The sequence below is a fragment of the Pseudopodoces humilis genome, chromosome 2, assembly GCF_049639895.1.
Source record: "Pseudopodoces humilis isolate 2021_Gansu_Grassland_sample_001 chromosome 2, ASM4963989v1, whole genome shotgun sequence".
Classification (NCBI taxonomy): Eukaryota; Metazoa; Chordata; class Aves; order Passeriformes; family Paridae; genus Pseudopodoces; species Pseudopodoces humilis.
In genome coordinates, this window is record NC_142201.1 from 68,957,438 (window position 1) to 68,975,962 (window position 18,525).

The 18,525-nt window shown below is 36.1% G+C and overlaps 1 protein-coding gene across 1 annotated transcript in view; it reads left to right on the forward strand.

Annotated features, from left to right (window-relative positions):
• USP12 (ubiquitin specific peptidase 12) overlaps nt 1–18,225 on the forward strand; it is a 31,288-nt gene extending 13,063 nt beyond the window's left edge. The window contains exons 3-9 of the mRNA XM_005516277.3: nt 3,354–3,567; nt 5,398–5,624; nt 10,489–10,565; nt 10,734–10,817; nt 13,176–13,373; nt 15,117–15,195; nt 15,610–18,225. Coding sequence (XP_005516334.2) covers nt 3,354–3,567; nt 5,398–5,624; nt 10,489–10,565; nt 10,734–10,817; nt 13,176–13,373; nt 15,117–15,195; nt 15,610–15,711 — 981 coding nt within the window. The 3' untranslated portion in view covers nt 15,712–18,225. The remainder of the gene's footprint in view (nt 1–3,353; nt 3,568–5,397; nt 5,625–10,488; nt 10,566–10,733; nt 10,818–13,175; nt 13,374–15,116; nt 15,196–15,609) is intronic.
• The last annotated feature ends 300 nt before the right edge of the window (nt 18,226–18,525 follow it).

The following is an 18,525-nucleotide window of genomic DNA, read 5'->3' on the forward strand; positions in this document are numbered from 1 at the left end:
CAGAGGATGTGCTGAAAGAGCAATTTGAGAGGTAAAAGACGACCTAAGAAAGGGCAGTTGTGGGAAACATATGGAAGACCAGATGGTTGATGGGAATGGAAAATTCAGCTAAGACTTGAAGGGACAATATCTTTCACTAAATCAGCAGGAAATATGTAGGATATGTGGTAAGATGAAAGCATTAGGAGTGTGATGTCCCATGCATATGGACAACCAGGAACATCAAATCTGCTGATCATTCTGCTTTCCCTCTTCAGTGCAGTAATGCAAACTGTTCAAATCTATGTGCTTCACATTTTATCCAGTGAAGATGAAATAAGACTTTTAATCTCAGCTGCTCTGGAAACTCTTCAGCAGTTCACCAGATCTCTAGAGGAGAAGGTTTGGTTATTCAGTCCAGGTGTTTTGGAGAAACCCTATTCACTGGAATGGCCCATTGCAACAACGAAAAGTTGTTTGAGCTGCCAGTGCATCAGAGCTGGGAGGAACCCCAGAGCTGCTCAAAGACAGTATTCCAAGCAGATCTAAGTTCTTGTAAATCTCTTTGTTGGATGGGGTTCAACAGCCACATTTCTTCCCAGTTGTATGTGCATCAGAAGAGTAAGCTATAGGACTATAAGTGTTCGTGGGTGTGCAGAGTTTTTGTTGCACAGTGATGTTTTTTCTGCCTACTGTCTCATTTTTCCACATAGGTTTGGGTGTTGTAACCTTGCTTTCAGGGGTGGGTGTGTGTGTAAAACATAGCGAATGCAGTATTTTTGTGAAAGGAAACAATCTGATTTCTCAGAATTTAGAGAAGAAAAACAGTATGAACTGATAAAAAGAAAAAATGTGGATTTTTATTTTTTTTTTTACATCTCTTAGTCATACACAGCATAAGATGGTTCCAACAAGGTCTTTCTTACATTTTCTACTGCTGTTCTGAGGCAGGCTGGACAAACATGAAGTTCCACGTTGCAGGGCTTTCACTCCCAGGTGTTGTGGCTCTGGGCAGTGCTGGCTGAGGTGGGGAGGAGGAAGGGGTCTCTTGGAAGCATGGGGAGACTGGAGCAAGGTGTTGGGTGCTTCTCTAAAGATGGGAACTGAAGTAATAATGGTGGGAAGACCAGCATTTGTTCGTTTATCAAACTGAGTATTTGCATAGTCTAGAAACCTCCAAACATTTCCCACTTGTTGTTTAGTACAGGTGCCATTTTAATTGTTTTAATGATTGGAAGCATTTATTTTAAAAAGATTTTGAGTTTTAAAGTAATAAAGACCGATGCTTTGGTGATAAAACAAATGTGAACTAATTAAATTTTCTTCAGGAGTTTGCTTTCAAACGGTCTTCTATTGCCTGCTGTGTTTCTGAATCTGGTTGGAGAAAGCCTTTTATGAACTTAATGTGGTTGCTTTTATTTCATACTCACAGGCATGTAGGTTAACATACATTCATATTAAATTAATCTAAATTTTGTTCAGTGTTCTGAGGTCTTCATATTTTGTTAGTCTCACTGCATGGTTGCCATTCTAATTAATTTATCATCAGACTGCTCCTTTTTAAAACTGGAATCTTATGAAAATTCTAATTTGCTTGCTTTTCATCTCTTGACACTTGCTGTAGAAATTTTAGCAGTTTTCCAATTTAATTAAATTTTAAGAACTTTCTTAACCCTTTCATGTAGTTCTCTTCTTATGGCTGTTTCTAATTACAAACTCAGAAATAGTTAGCTTACAATATTAAATGTTTTGACAGAAGCTACTGTGTGATTCCACCAACTTCCTTTAAGGTAAAAAGCCCCAGTTTTCCTCTTCCATTGACTTATTTGCAGATTTGGACCACAAAGAAGCTAATATAAGCATTTTCCTAGCTTAAATAAAGAGAAATAATGGATGTTAAATTCATCACTTTTTAATATTGATACCTTAATGACATCTTAATTTTTTTTTAAATATGTTTCTTACTTATTCTCTGAGTGTGTCTTGGTTATTTAGAAAGTAGCTCTTTGTAATTCATTAGTTTAAAATAAAGTAATTAATTTTTAAGTTTTGTAATTAAATTGCATTGTGCTCTTGTTTGTCTTAATTGGGAGAGAGCAAAAAGTAGTTACTTCCCTGTTACTCCTGAGATGTGAAAGCTTTTAGTTCTTTTTCTCTGTTGAATGAACCTGCTCTTAAAATATCTCTAAAGGCAGTCTTTGCTCTGTAAGTCTCCCCATCAAAATAATATTCTCAGAGTTTGCTATCTCTGTGTGCTGCTATCTCTGTGTAACACAAATCTGAATGTTATTTCCACGTTTTGCAGAATGTGTGTAGTAGGTGCATGCTTCAATTTGCACGTTGCATGACTGCAGCTGAAAGGTTGGATTACTGGCTGAGGGCCTCATGAAGATTTTTCCCACATTTTCAGTGTTGGATAATAGGTTTCACTGGAGGAGGGCAGCATAAAATTAGGGTGGCTGTATCCTCTGATGGCTCACAATGCCTTCACAGGTGTGGTGGGGATGTTTGCAGTGCTGGGGTGAGCTGGAGACGGTGTCAGTGACCTCAGGTGCCTAAAGGAGTCTGAGGAAGGGGGACGTCTGGAGTGTCCCACCTGGTGCGTCCTGGCACAAAGTGGGTTATGGATGCTTTTCTTGCTGATTCTGCTTTCCTCTTTCAGTCCAGTGGCTTATGTCCTTCAAAGTGTGCACATGATGCCTTAGGTTTTAGCTTTCATATTATCCCAGTTGTGTTCTCTTTTCCCTGCAGCATTGATTTCAAGCTACTAACTACCATAGCTCTGAATCCTAAGCAGGCCATGTCATATTGGCATTCAGGAGTTTCCTTGAACAAATCTTGTCACCCTGGAACGAGAACTGAAAATGTAGGAGCAGGTTAAAGTAGTTATTTCAGACTTCAATGACAGCTATTAAGATTTGGAGAATCTAATTCCTGAAGTGTGTGAGATGCTCTCCATTTTTCAGCTGAATTTCTTCACAGAACAAGGTCATGCTGTGCATGTTCATTGCTGTTCTGACTGATGTGCGGTAGACAGATATTTTTACCTGAGCATATTTTGGGAGTAGTGACACTGGGGGTATTTTTTGAACATTTTGACCCAAATAGATGTAAAATATTACCAATGAGTTAAATTTTAAGTGAGACAAAATTAAATAGTATTGTTCAAATTAACCTAGGTTTTTCATGCATTTACATACAGTGTACTTGGTAATCCTTTGTGCATCATCAATACATTTTTCTACCTTAAAGTCAGGAAGAAATGACTTGCAGAAAGTTGGCCCCTGCTTATGCACTGTCTTATACCTTGTAATTAATTTTACCTCTCTACAGTAATAGAATGCAAACTCACAGATCTCTCTCTTATTTTGTAGTTCGGGAATACGTGCTACTGCAATTCGGTTCTCCAGGCACTTTATTTTTGTCGACCATTTCGAGACAAAGTCTTAGCATACAAGAGCCAGCCGAGAAAAAAAGAGAATCTCCTTACATGCTTAGCTGATCTCTTCCACAGTATAGCCACCCAGAAGAAAAAAGTTGGAGTAATACCTCCCAAGAAATTCATAACAAGATTACGAAAAGAAAATGGTAATTTTTTTTTCTTGTGTAATAATTATACCAGTTATGATTTAATTCTGAAGTGGATGTAGTGGAATACCTATATATTTATGCTCTGTGAAGTACCTATACAGAAAGTGCACTTGGTGTTGTAGTATAAATAAGAGGTAGCCTCAGAACAAGGGTGTAACCCTGGAGCAGTTTTGAGAGAGAATCCTTGTCTCTCTTCATATAGAGCTAAAGTGTATTGTCATATTGTCACTGGCTGCTTATGAAATTGCTTGCTAGTTTTGTTTCTCCAGGAGTTTAATATTTGTAATCAAAATTCACTGTAAAACCTTTGTTCTTTGTTTTTAAAAAAAACATTTTTTGAATGGAGGAATCAGTCTTCCAAACTGAGTCTGTGGGAAGACTTGCTCTTAAGAACCTTGATCAAAGCCCCCCACTTTTTAAAACTGATTTTGAATTTATGCAATATGTAACTTGACCTACTTTTAAAACCACAAAGTAGTTTTGGAAAATTGTTTTTAAATGTCATCATTATCCTAATTTTCTAGAGATTTCTAGAGATTTTTCACATTTCTTGTTTCTTATCTGCAGGGCTAATTGGTCAGAATGTTTTAGAAGTTTTTTTGATGTTAAAGTATAAATGAAGCCTTGTAATCTGCCACTCAATTTGGATGTATTTTTATAAAAATTTTTATATTTTATATGTATTTTTCCATTGATGACCTTAAAGTTTAATTGTCTGGGAAGCAACTGCTGTCTTGAAGTCAGCTGGAGGTATACTGCTACATTTGCATAAAGTTCTTCTAATTGTAAAATGAACAATCTGTAGCTTTCACTTTGGTGTAGTTAATGCTTATTACTGACTGGGCACATAGTCTTGGCAGGCTTGTGATACTACACTGTGAAGAACCTCTGAAGTCTTTTACCTCAAGAGACTTGTAGCTCTTGCTCTGCCTTGATTTACTTGATTAAATAAAGACCTTGCAATTGGCTAGATTCAACTCCTTTGTCTCAAAAATAGTGGAGTAGTTAATTAAATAAACTACATGGTTCACACTCTTGCCTGACCTATTGAACTACTTAATTTCTCAAAATGACCTAGATTAGCACCAGGTTTCCCTACTTAGCTAATAACCCTGGACTTTTTTTTTCTTATTTGAAGTTTATTCCCAGATGCCATCTGGTGAATGGCTGTAAAGCTTCCCTGGACTCCCTGTATGCATTTCAAAACTTGAACTTCACTGAGTATCTTTTTCATTCATCTCTCCACTCCTGCACATTGAAGACCTGTCTCTTAGAATATTCTTGGACTGCCAGCAAAGTGAAGTAATTGCACATTAAAAGCCTTGTATGGTGTTAGCTGGGGATATAGAATAGGCAGGTAAATTTCCTCTAAGAAGTTCCTGGTCAGAGAGAAAAGAACTATTACTAAGTCTGTGTTACCCAAGACATTGACCTAAGCTTGGCAGAAATAGCATTGCCCCTGTAGGAGATCCAGTGGCATCTGGAGGCTGGGCAGAATGACCTCTACCAGTTCAGGTGGCACTCCACATACACCTGTGTTTAGGCCCTTGAATTTTGCCCTGGTTTTCTTGCAGTATGGTTCAATTTTCAGATAAATCCAATCAGCTGAGTGATTTCTGTCAGTGCAAGCTGACTTGCTGTCCCCTCTTCCCACCCACTATTTTTTTTGGCTTAGTTTATCAAGTAGGCATTTTTGGGTTGGTGTTGTATTGCCCTGAATGACTCAAGGTGTGAAACAAAGGAGTGGTTTTGAAATCTGACTCCCTTAAAAACCTTTCTGTAGTATAGCACTAACTGAGCCATTCATAAACCTGTTTTATCTCGCAGAACTTTTTGATAACTACATGCAGCAGGATGCACACGAGTTCCTAAACTATCTTTTAAATACAATCGCGGACATCTTGCAAGAGGAGAGAAAGCAAGAGAAGCAGAACGGGCACCTGCCTAACGGCAACGTGGACAGCGAAAACAACAGCCCGCCAGACCCCACCTGGGTGCACGAAATCTTTCAGGGAACATTAACTAATGAAACCAGATGTCTTACCTGTGAAACTGTGAGTTTTCATGTGCTTTGTAAACGAAAATTCTGCTGTGTTTCAGAGCTGCATGCTCTTTGTGTTTTTTCTTCGTTAGTGAAAACATTCCAGCAGCTGATGCATGAATTGTAGGAAGAGACATTTGATCAGTGTTAGGAAAATGCTCAGTTGGATTTTTTGTCAGTGCAATCATAATCACCTTCAAAATTTAGATCAGAAAATACTAAAGTGGTGTATTCTTAACCAAAATATAGTCTGTGATTTGAGGGTGTGAGGTTCTTCTCTAATTTAATGTCTTAATAACTCAATGTCATGCTTAGTGATACATCTCATAAACAAGTATTATGAATCAGTTTCCATGGATTCTTAGTTTTTAAATTTAAAGCCATTGTAATCAAGATACCAAGAAATTAAGATGGTTGGCTTTTGGCACGTTGATAGTAGATGGAGATTCTCAAAAAACATACCTTCATGTTCATGAAAAGTAATCCTTTTCTAAATGTCTGTCCACAGGAATTCTTCTAATGCTACACCCCAAGAAATGAACTCTGAGTATGCTATACTAAAATATTTTTTGAGAAGTTCTACAATAAGACAAAGAATGTATTTCATAAAAAATTAAAATTGGATTTTGCCAGCTTGAGATAGAGGAAAAGCAGCACAATTTAAAAATTACAGTAATTCTGTCATGATCTATTTCTTAGAAATTGTAAAAAAGCTAAATGACTTGGTTTTTGTATAACTCTTCATACCAATTTTCTTCAACTTAAATAGGTAATGCAGATATGTCAGCATGACGCTGGAAAGGAGGAATTAATCAAATCTGTATATTTCACATGTAATTTTCTCAGTCTTCTAGAAATACCCGACTCTTTTATTTCAAAGAATAGAACTTCATAATGTCATGTATAATGTAACTGCAGACTATGAGTAATTTAGGTGCTGAGTCCATGCTATCTTTTTTTGTTTTCTAGCAGATTTCCCCTCCCTAATAAGTATTTCTTTGCAACTATCAAGTGTTTCTCTTCTAGTTCTTCGGCTGTGGGATTTTTTTTGTTTTTTTTCTTGAAACATAAGTTTAGCCTAAGTCTTTTGACACAAATGGCATCATTACCTTTCCTCATGTGGCATTATGAATTACTGCTGTCAGGATTTTGATCTAGGTACCATCCTTAATGCAATTTTAAAACATTGATATGCTCTTTGCCAGCATATTTTATTAGCTATCAGATCTGTCACAATTTTGAGAATTCTAGTAACTCTGCTCAGGTTTGGGGTTTTTTTTTCTATTAACTGTAGCTAATAGTAATATTCAGCTATTGCTGAACAAGAAAATAATCAAAGTAATTTGGAAACTATTTTATCAGTTTCTTTTTAGTATATCAGCTTGTGTCTAAAACACAGTGACCTGAAAATGAACACTTAGAAACACATTTGAATACATTCAGTGGGAATTACGACTGTGAATAGTGTCTGATGTCCAAAAATTCTGAGTATATCTATGATTGTTTTGATGTTTGTTAGAAGCTTTTGGCATTTGGATTCTTTCTGTGTTCAGAAATACAAGTTAAAATATTAGGAGTACTTGGAAATACTTCATCTATAAGATTACAAGAAATAGGGGATGAATTACTGCTTCTTAATGACAAGATGATAGCCTTAGTATATTTTTAATTTAAATTGGAAATTTATTGCATATTTAAATATAAATCATAGCATATATCTTTGCTCAAAGTGGCAGTCATTTTCTTTTAATTGGACAAACCTCCTCAATGTTCCTAAAATGAGCAAAATTTTATTCTCATTTTAGTTGTCCTGGTTGTGGAAAAGAACATCTTTCCAGATGCACTCTTTCATTAGCCCATCTTAATGAAAAAAATTGAACTGGCTAAAGATGTACCCTCAGTTTAAGAATGGACTTTGGAGTATAAGGGACATAGATATGATTCTTTAACAAAGATTTATGTTGTGAATCAAGCCATTTTGTTAAATGAATATGTTACAAAAGTATTGTAGGTTGTCTTTACGTGTTTTTAATGTGATTTCTCTTTATAATGCTTTCACCCTCCCTTGGTAGAGGAAGAATGATGAAGTGAATGTAAATTTTATGGCTAATTTATAGAAATTAGCTAGAAGTGAATTGGTTTTACAGATTTCTCTCATAGTTTAAGGAAGAATAACAGTAAACCAGAAAGTATTGGAATTGGCTTAATTAAGATTAAATTTCAAACAGCTACATGTGGCCAGTACTTCTACAGAGAAATAGAGGAAATTATCAAAACCACCAAACCACCATATCAATTTCCGGATGATGGTCTTACTCTTGGCTCAAATGACTCTACAAGGCATAAAATTCTTTGGTTCAGTTCTGCTTTGGACTGAAAGAAGGCAATAAGGAAAATCCCAGTGTTCTCTCTCATGAGTACTGTAGAGCCTTTAGCTATATCCAATTTTCATTTCTCTTTTGTTTTTTTAAACCAAGATAAATCACACACTTTATTTCAGCTTCTTTTAAAAGTGCTTTCTGTTTTAGCACACATGGCAGCTGCAAGAGCTCTTTTGCCAGTGAGCAGACTCACATTGCCAGTGAAATTCCCAACTGTAAGCAATAAGGGATTCTGTGTCAGCCTTCTGAGCTCTGTGTTCTATGCAGCTTCAGTCATCAGAGTACAGCTGAGCTGTGTGGGTGCAGATTGTGTCCTTGACGTGAGAACAGCACACCAACACTGGAACATCCAGATTCCTCACTATTACTCAGATGTTCCTGTTAGTAGCACTCAGACAGCTTTTTGAACACATCAGGGCTCGATTCTGCAAGTGATGAGGTTTTCTGATTGTGCTCATCTTTTTTTCATTCTATAAATGATTGAAATACATGGTATTGCTGATTGTAATCTAAGAAGCCTAGTTATGTTTATTTGAAACAGAACCTTTACAAAAAGGGGGGAGAAGGCTTGTAAGACTCCAGAGTGGCTTTTAAATTATTTTTATTTTTAATTAAAACTGTATGAGTTCATGTTAGAAAAATCTGTTCAAATACTAAGGCTCAAAGAGTCTTAAAAATTAAGAATAACAGTTTATAAATCACCAGCATAAATGGAAAAAGATTCACTTGGCTCTTCTTGCAATAAAACCTTTAATGGTTCCTCTTGATAACTTGAGTGAGGTGTTCTAAGGCCATATTATCACAGAGAATGGAAATTGTCCTTTTGTGAACTTCTGTTTTCAGTACTGATCTCTTTTTAACCAAGTAGAACGCATCCCTTCCCTCCTCTCCATATCCTCTATGCCCTTACAGCTTCTGTGTGGGATAAAGCTGCTTGTGAAATCTGTATTGTTTCACGTAATTTTCTTTGATTAGACCAAAAGAGGAAGTATTATCTAATTGCATTTCTGAATAACACCAATCACATGACTCCCTAATTCCAGATGTCCTTGCTGAAGACGGCAGCAGCAGAGTATTTTCTAGAGCTGATTTTTTTTCTTAATCCCCAGTTACAATGATTTCCGCCAGAGTTCTTAGAGTTATAAATGGAGGTCTGATAATTCCAAGAGTGATTTGTGAGGGGATATTTTGAAGAATTGTCCACACAACTAAACCATAATACATCCCTGAGTGCAGGAAATGTGCAGCACAGTGAAGATGCAGGTGTCTTTTTTTTTCCCCACTTTAAACATTTTGGAAGTTTTCCATATGTGTTCTGTGCTCTCTCTAAAAGCATTAACATTACACTTGAGCATCTGAATATTGCAATAGAAGTTATGTGTACTGACATAACGGCATTTTTTGACATGCACATTTAACTCCTGGAAAGACCAGGAACAGAGCAGTGGGAGCCCAGTCCTCTCACAGGTATTAATAGAAGCTTTCAACTTAATTTCATGAGTGTTTGGATTTGCCCTGTGGTATTAATTCTCAAATATAGTTGTCTTGACCATCTGCTTTTTTTTCTTTTCCTCCATGTACACTGCCCTTAGGATCTGTGTGATTCTTATCTCTTATCAGAGATACAACTTTCCACTTCTTTTTTTTTTTTTTTTTATTCTGAGTTGGAAAGGGAAAATAAATCTCATATGTTTAAAAGATCGACTTATGTTATTTCCCCATAGCCATTTCACTTTCCCTGCATTCAGTCAAGAAACTGCAGCCAGGTATCTTTTTTGAAAGCATTTACTTCTGTGTCTAGGCAGAGGACATTCTCATGAGTGACACTGAGTATGTTTAGATACAGAGAGGACACACTAGCAGGCAATAGTTAAAGTTGCACATTAATGTTTTTTTAAAAACTTCAGTAACATAGTTGGCTTTCAGGGCAGCTGCGGATTTTTTCATCATTTGTCAGGATTTGTGGTGGGATTTATTTTCTGCTTCTAGAATGTTCTGTTTTACTTTCTTGTTACTCTTACATTTTTGTGAATTGGCTGCTGTTCCTTTAAGAGTATGAATCTAGCCAGGAAGAGGCTTCAAAATATTCATGCTGTTCATTAGGTACACTGTGACATGCAAATACATAACTCTCAGTTCAAGGGAGTCAGAGAAGAACAGAAGTGAGAGTACTAAGCAGAAGAATCACAGTGATTCTCTTCTTTTGAAAAATCTGAGGTGTAGAAGAAACTTGACATTAATATTGTTGATCTGAAATCACAGCATAATGACAGCTGGCATTATCTACAATCAGAGACTCACCCACACTTCACCCTTTCTGAAAAAAATCAGAAAATTCAGCAAATCTCTGAAATAGAAAGGCCACTTGAAAATATTTTTTAAAGGATGTTATAGGGTAAAAGATATATTCTGTCAATAGAAAGTGGTACTGAAAAACAGAGGTAAATTAGCATTATTTGTTTTAACTGTGTTCTGTTGGGTCTTCTTTTCATGCAGGTAAGCAGCAAAGATGAAGACTTCCTAGACCTTTCAGTTGATGTGGAGCAGAATACTTCAATCACTCACTGTTTAAGGTAGGCACAAAAATCTGAATTTTTTGTGGCTTGTCTTTACCTGTTACCCAGAAAGCAGGAAATAAAACTAAATACAGATTTAAGTGTATACATTTATATTGATACTGTACATTTATATGGATATTTCATGTAAAAAACTAGTATTTAAAGCTTTCTTTTTTTACTCAGGGGTTTCAGCAACACAGAAACTCTGTGCAGTGAATACAAGTATTACTGTGAAGAATGTCGCAGTAAGCAAGAGGCACATAAAAGGTACATCACAGTTAGGAAAGGAGAAAAGTAACCCATGCATTGAATGAAAATACTCTGGGATTTCTTTTGTGTGTGTGTGTCTGTGTCTGTGTGTCTGTGTATGGAGAGAACACCCTTTTCCCCTTAATTTTTCTACTCTTCCACTTAAAAGTAACTTGCCTTCATTCCCCTTGCTAGAATTCAATGTGTCTCTTTCCATGAGTAGTGGGAATCCATGTGAAGCATTTTGGGACTCCTTTGATCATTATTTATTTTACAAATGAGAAAATGAATAGTCTTAAGACCAAAAATAAGTTAAAAAGCCAAGTTAAAACAAACTGTCAGTGACTAATCAAATATAATTGGCAATGATGAAAAGTCATTGATTGCATGTGACTTTTTAAACTTACTTTTGTTTTGAAAATGAAATAATTTTTCCAGTTGCTGAAAGCATCAGTTTGATAGCACTTTTTGTAACTGGTGTTGTTAACTGAGTATCTGATTTCTTAAACATGTTTGATTAGTTGTGCTAAACTGCTTGGCAGTGCTCCTGAAAATCATCAGAAGCTCTGTGGAAGCCTGAAAATCATCATGTTTGTTTAAAAACAATTCTTGTCTGCCTAATAATTCCAGTCTTGTTTACACCTTTGAAAAACCTGTCAGTTTGTGTACTGTGTGGTTATTTATTATCTGAGAAAGTATTTGGCTGAAGGAGTGGGAACTCTGACGTGCTCTACTGGTTATACCACTGCTGCTGGTTATTTGCTTTACCATAGATCTCACACACAGCTTTTGAATATCTCGTCTGCCAAGTCTGCCTGCACACATTGCCTGAGCTTACTAATTGGTGTCTGGTAGAGGTTGTGAATCCAGGCCTGGCCTGTTTTCTGTTGCCTGAGCTCTTTTTCTGTGTGGGAGGCAATGTGATCCCTGACCAGTATAAACTGGGTTGACATAAACCTGTACTGTAGGCACTTGCGTATCGGCAAAACACAGCTTTGATTGTTTGTATTTTGGCTTTCACGTGGGGCATAAGTTCAGTTTCCCTACATATACACTATATTTTTCTTCCATCTCTATAAAACAGTTTATCTGTGATGGGGACTACTCAGCTACCAAATTTCTTCACCATTGAAAGAGCTTCTCTTACCAAACACAGTTACATTATAGGAAAAGGACTTAGTTTTGAAAAGAGAACAAAAATTATAGTCATAATATAATAAAAATGTAACTCTCCCTAAAAAAATAGCTCCTTCTGTCATCTTTCTGCCCTGCTCCAGCTGTTTTAATTTCCTACTTCCCTTGTGGGCAGGTGAGTTAGCAAGGAATTTGTCCACAGTCCCCCTATCTCTTGAAAAAGGGTTGTCTTTTACAGATTTCCTGACATTCTGAAGGTATGGTCTTAACAGACATGTCTGAAACCTGGCCTGTATTGCAGAGACTTTTGAACTGCCTTTTGGAGCTGAAAGTTTGAAGAATCAGCACTGTGCTGATCTAAGGCTGATCTTGGCTGTGCCAAGAAGCAGAGCGCTCTGGTTTGGTTGTTCTTTGAGGATGGGCAGATTTATTGCCCAAAGATTTGGAAGTCTGTGTTTGCTGCCTGGCCAGCTATGGTTGCCTGAGGAGGATTTGTAGGCACTGATGTGAGATCTCAATACCTCTTGCTAGGGAAAAGGGCTATTGAGCCCTCAGTAAAACTAGGTCACGTTCTGGCTTTGAGTTCCGTAAAACATTGCTGCAACATTTGTGCAAAATTATTGTGCCAGAGCACAGCCTTATCTTGTTTGGATAGCAGGAGGTAGGTGGATAACAGTGGGCTACATTTATGTCCCTTGGAAATTTTAAATGAATGGCTTGAAAATGAATGGCTAGGAAAACTTAGAATAACACCTAAGTGACAAAATGGTGTTACAAAGCTTATTTTAAAGAGCTTGTTTGACTTGACAGATTTACTGGGAAATTCAGCTGGAACAGGACCTCTAAAATATCTGTCTTGCAATACCTGCACTGGGTAGATCAAGTGGGATCTAGATTTTGCTTTTGGGAACTCCAGAAAGTTATAAGTAGATATACTTGAAAATTGAATTCTGTGCTATGTGATCTTTGTCTAAATCATCATGTGAGTTCATCACAACTTTTTTTATAAACTGTATCTTATTGTTTTAAATAAATACATTTTCGGTTCTCTCAGTTAAAAATCTCCCTTTAGTTTATCAACACAAAATACTTTTAAACAGATTATTATTTTGGTTCTTTTAGTCCTTGCAAAGGTTTTTAAAGATGTTAGTAAAACAGGTTTCTTGTTTGTTGATACGGACTGAATGTTTCAGATGGATATTGGAAATACTGTTGGTTTTTTGGGTTTGTTCTCTTTTTCAGGATGAAAGTAAAAAAGCTGCCTATGATTCTAGCTCTCCATTTGAAGAGATTTAAGTACATGGATCAGCTGCATCGATACACAAAACTCTCTTATAGAGTAGTTTTTCCTTTAGAGCTTCGTTTATTTAACACCTCAGGAGATGCCACCAATCCTGACAGAATGTATGACCTTGTTGCTGTGGTAGTTCATTGTGGAAGGTAATAACTCTGCTTTAAGCAAGGGATTTTTTTATAGTCATAACTGTGCTTAAAAGAGCAACACAAAGCATGCAGTATAATATAAATCAATAGCATTTAAAGACCTCTTAAAAGGAAAACTTTATTAGGAAAAAAAAAAAGTGTTGTGGGGAGAAATTACCAGTCCTGACAGAAATTATGGCCTTGTTGCTTTGACAGATCATTATGAAAAATTTCACATTTCAGGTCTTTATATGAACTTCACTATGTTTTAAAAAAGCCCAACACAAAATGCACAATATCATATAATAATATTTAAAAACAGTTCCTAAGGAAAAAAGGTTTCTTAGGAAGGAAAGCTTTATAGAAAGATTCATTTATAAAGCATTTCCTTTAGGGTGTGTTTTTTTTTTCTTAAGGCTTGAGCAACATTTTCTGAAATACATCCATATATTATGAGTTTTGTCGATTACTTTGTTTTGTTGCTTTCAAAATAGGACTGTTGAATTTATATTTGTTTTTGCTGTATTCAACAAATGTTTTTGTGACTTCAAGGCTTAAAACCAGGTTGTTCTATAAAGTGCTTATTGAGTAGGTAAAGCCCCAAAGTTGAAAATTGCAATTTGACATCTAGAATCACAGAATAATTTATGTTATGTCAAATACTAAGACTCAAAGCAGAGTAACTTTGACATTAGATTAGGTTGCACAGTTTTATAACTAGGAATCCTGATTTCACTTTCTCTTTGGGCAATTTGCTCTACTTATTTAGTGTTCTCACAGTGACTAAAGAGTAGAGTTAAGATAAATAGATCTCAAATTGGACAATTTTGGAAAATAAGCCTTTGTGTCATAGTTTTTTGGGACACTCTTGTTCTGGATTATAAGGGAAATGCTTTCTGGCCATTCTGACCATTTCTTCATTGAAGCTGCAGTCTTGGGAACTTCTCTGTTCTCAGAGCCTTGGGCAGGAGGTGGCCCCTGTTTTCATGATGTTGGTGATCTGGTGATAACAGACATCTCCCTCAGGGATGGCAACCTTCCCTCCCTGATCTGGGCACAAAAACATAGGAGTGCTGCTAGCCAGTTCAGGCAGGTCCAGAACTGCTTTCACTTAGTTATACACTTTCAGTTGTAAAGGGCAGCTGTTTCAGAAATTGTACTGTTTCCTTACTTGAAACCTGATGAGAAATAAGACACTCCAAAAGTTATGGTGGGTTGTTTTTTTTCTGGCACAGTTGTGGAGAAATTTCTTGTCTGCCATAACTGAGGAGGCTAAGCATTGTAACAGTTTTAATTAGGAGCCCTTCTCATTACTGAGCTTCTTGAGACTCCTAAGCTGCCAGCTTAATTCAGTTTCTGTTTACAGTGGATCAGATAAAGAGACTGCAGTTGAGCAGCAACTCTACAGGCTTTTTTCTTTCTGAAGATCAGAAATAGTTTGGGATCTGTTCTGTCTCTATGAAATATCAGAAGTGATTTCAGTTCTCTGTCTCAGATTTCATTTATATTTTCAGTGCCTGTGCTGCTCATTCTTTATTTGAAATTATAATCCTTTATTTAGCCTAATAAATAAGATTGTATTATAAGGATGATGTAAGTAGAGAGTAAAAAAAAAGGCAAGACACATTCAAACAGAAATTGTAGTGGAAGCCATTTTAGTTACTTTTAAATATTGTTTTTCTACAAGATGTACAATTAAAGGGAATGCATCATCACATATGTGTGTTATGGTTTATGTTCTTTCCTCATTTTATTTTACAGTGGCCCTAACAGAGGACATTATATTGCAATAGTGAAGAGTCATGATTTTTGGTTGCTTTTTGATGATGATATTGTTGAGGTAAGCCCAACCAGAGCACATGCACCCCCCTTGTGGATATGATAATTTAAAGTAAAGTGACTGTTGTACTGATGAAAAGAGGCTTCAACCCCAGTCTAAAAAGCAATAATTGTGTATGCAGAGCTGTGCACACTTTGAATTGCATTTAGGCTTTTATACTTAAAAGAACCTCCTTTGTTTATGATCACTGTCTTTCACCATTGTTTAAAACATACATAGCCCCTACCCTCTGTGCAGTTGATGGCTGAGGGGAAGCTGAAACATAACAACTTTAAGAATTATTTGGATTTTTTTATTTTATGTAATTATGTGAAAGTGAATTTGGTTTGACAGTAACTTCTAGAGTGGAACCTAATTTTATGTGTATATTACACAAGACATTCCTACTTCAATTTTTTGTGTTTTTACATGCAGAAAATTGATGCACAAGCTATTGAAGAATTCTACGGGTTGACATCAGACATCTCAAAGAACTCTGAGTCTGGTTACATCCTCTTCTATCAGTCTCGGGACTGAGGGGGAGCTGTAATGAAGAGAGATTTTTGTGTTTCACATCTTCTCTATCCTGGAATGGAGCAAGCACTGAAAAGAAGGAAAGCAGGGAGCTCTAGGGGCAATAGCACAGTTTGCACACAACTAAGTAAAGAGTTTGGGGTTCTTAAAACTTTTGTATCATTTTCATTTTATTTGCTCAGGTATGCTGACTGCACATCTCCACTGCATCCCATAAACAAAAAGAGATACCAGCCACTCTTGCAGGAGCTTTCCTTTGGGGAATACCATCTCTGTGGTCCTGGTTCAGAGCCCCTTGAAGCCTTCCATGGACTTCAGTGGCCTTTGAATCAGGTTCTCACTGCGCTGCCAGATCAGTGCAGTTAAGAGCGTTAGAAATCTGTATTTTATACAGACGTTGTGCATAAAAGTTAAGGATTCCCTGTGAAGTTATTTGGAAAGATTCAGGACTGGAGGGTTAACATGTGAGTAAGAAGTTATGTCTGGGCCCAACTCAATTGCCTTCTTGATGGAAGTGGTTTAACTGAAGGTGTAAACTGGTGTCAGGGAGGCAAGGATGCTTTGCTTCTCTGGAGAAGCTTACATTATTTATAATGTGTGAACGGGAACAATCAGTCAAGATTATGGCTTTTAATCTCCGTATGGGGAAAGATTTGGTTTGTAATAGTTTATTTTTATTTATAGATCATTGTAATTTAGGATCTTGTGTACTGTCCTTTATTCTAACAAGTATTGGAAATTTTATATATTCATTTCCATTTAAACTAATTATGTTTAAATATTCAAGGAGAGACAATAAAAATTACAAAACCGATGCCTACAATATTGGAAAAAAGTTCATAACACTGAAGAGAGATTTCCTACTGGAGGAACTGGTATCTAACTCAGGTACTTTGTTTAATTAAGTCAGAATCGATTCTTCCCATTAATGGGTGAAAAAAAGTGATCAAACTATTTTGTAAAAGACTTAAATCATAAGAAAATGTTGGTGCAGTGGTGGTTTACCGGTCTTTGAAGTTCTTTGATGATTTGTTAATGGTTCATCCTCTAGGCAAATTAGAGTGATTTGGATCGAAGGAAACAATTCTAAGACTATTATTTCCTCTCCTAAAACCAGGTCAACTTATGTTAAACATTAAATTAAGTCTGAGTAATAAGAAATAGGTTTGGAATTTCATGAGACTGAAGATACCACATTCCTGCAAAAGTAATAATATTTAAGTGCTGTATAGTGGAAATTTTTGAAACTAAGCAGTTTTACCTTGCTTTGGGTTTATGAAACAGCATTAAGAATTAAATCTTGACAAAACACCTGATCTGTAAGAAATGTGAATTGTTTGACCTTCTTAGGAGTATATTGTCTGACAGTAGCTGAATGTAATTTCTGGAAGGTCATTGGATGTGCATTCCAGATTATGGCAATCAGGTCTTGGATGTCCTTGTCACTCCCTTGTCAGCTAGTGATTTTTACATTACTGTAATTTTCTAAGGTTATTTTACTGATGCTGTTACAACTTTTAAAAAGAATGTCTCCTGTCTGCTGCTATAACTGCCTATTTACTTACCTGTATCTTTTAGCTCAGGAAATGACTTCACCTATTCACTCAGTTGAACAAATCTTTAACAGGGTCACTAAATAAATTGGGCTATTTAGCAACTGTCATACTATAATAAATCGCTTTTGTAAGATGCAGAGTTTCTAACACCTTGGTTTGGCTAAAATTCTTTTATAGAAGATTACGTATCGTGATTAAACTACCAGCATTGTAAAGTAAAGCCTAAATATTGTGGGAGGTGCAGAAAAATGTGATTGGATTTTTCTGAAAGGATTCAAATAATGTTAACATCTATTTTTGGCTTTTGAAAGAAGAAGGGTTAAAGGGGTAAATCAGTTGGATAATGGTGCATGTTAGAAGGATGAAGTCCTTTGCATACTAAAGATACAGTATTGCAAAAGAACAGTCGTATTACCTTTGCTAATTTGTTTGGTCTCTTTTTTCATTTTTTCTTATTTTTTTTCTTATTTTTTTCTTTTTATTTCTTTTGTTTAAATGTAGTTAAAAGCTGAGGCTAGTTGATAAATGTTTTATACCTTAAGAAAATTCAAAACATTTTTGTTGTTTCACTGGTTTTACTCCTGCTATGTATTTTTATAAGATACTGACTTTTATTTTGTATAGGAGTTTTGAGATAGTATTCCAAATTATATATTTCATTTTTCTTTTAGCGCAGCTGAAATAATTGTAAGTTCTTAATGAAACTGATGTCAGAAACTGCAGCTTAAAACAGAATTAAAAGAGACAGAAACATGAAATATAACTGATTGGTATGTAAAACATTATAGGATTTTTTTCTTGACTGTAATACATTGAGGAGTGTGGGAAAGTTGTCAGTTGTTGTAAATGGTGGAATTTATTTGCTGTGTAACTATGTAAATGTTAATTGGGATTGCAGTCCCTTATTTTGTATATTGGAGCAAAAAACTTCTATTAAATAAAGTTATGTTCTCTAAAGATATATACTGTATCCTTTGTGGAGCCTAGATGGACAGTCAGCTGCCTTTTGTACTTTATAATGTTTTCAGACAAAAAAAACCAACAAAACAACAATGTGGAACTTGCTGTATTGAGCTAACTGCCCTGGGCCCTGGGCAGAGAAGTGTGTTTAAATGCACTGCATTAAGTATCTTATTCCATGTGTTGTTAGGGAAATCATAGGGTGGCAGCCTTGTTTTGGGTGGTGTGCTTCTCTAGGAGTAGTTTTTGGTAAGTCTGTGGTCTCTGAGGCCGAAGAGAAGGAAGTTTTAAATACTGTTCT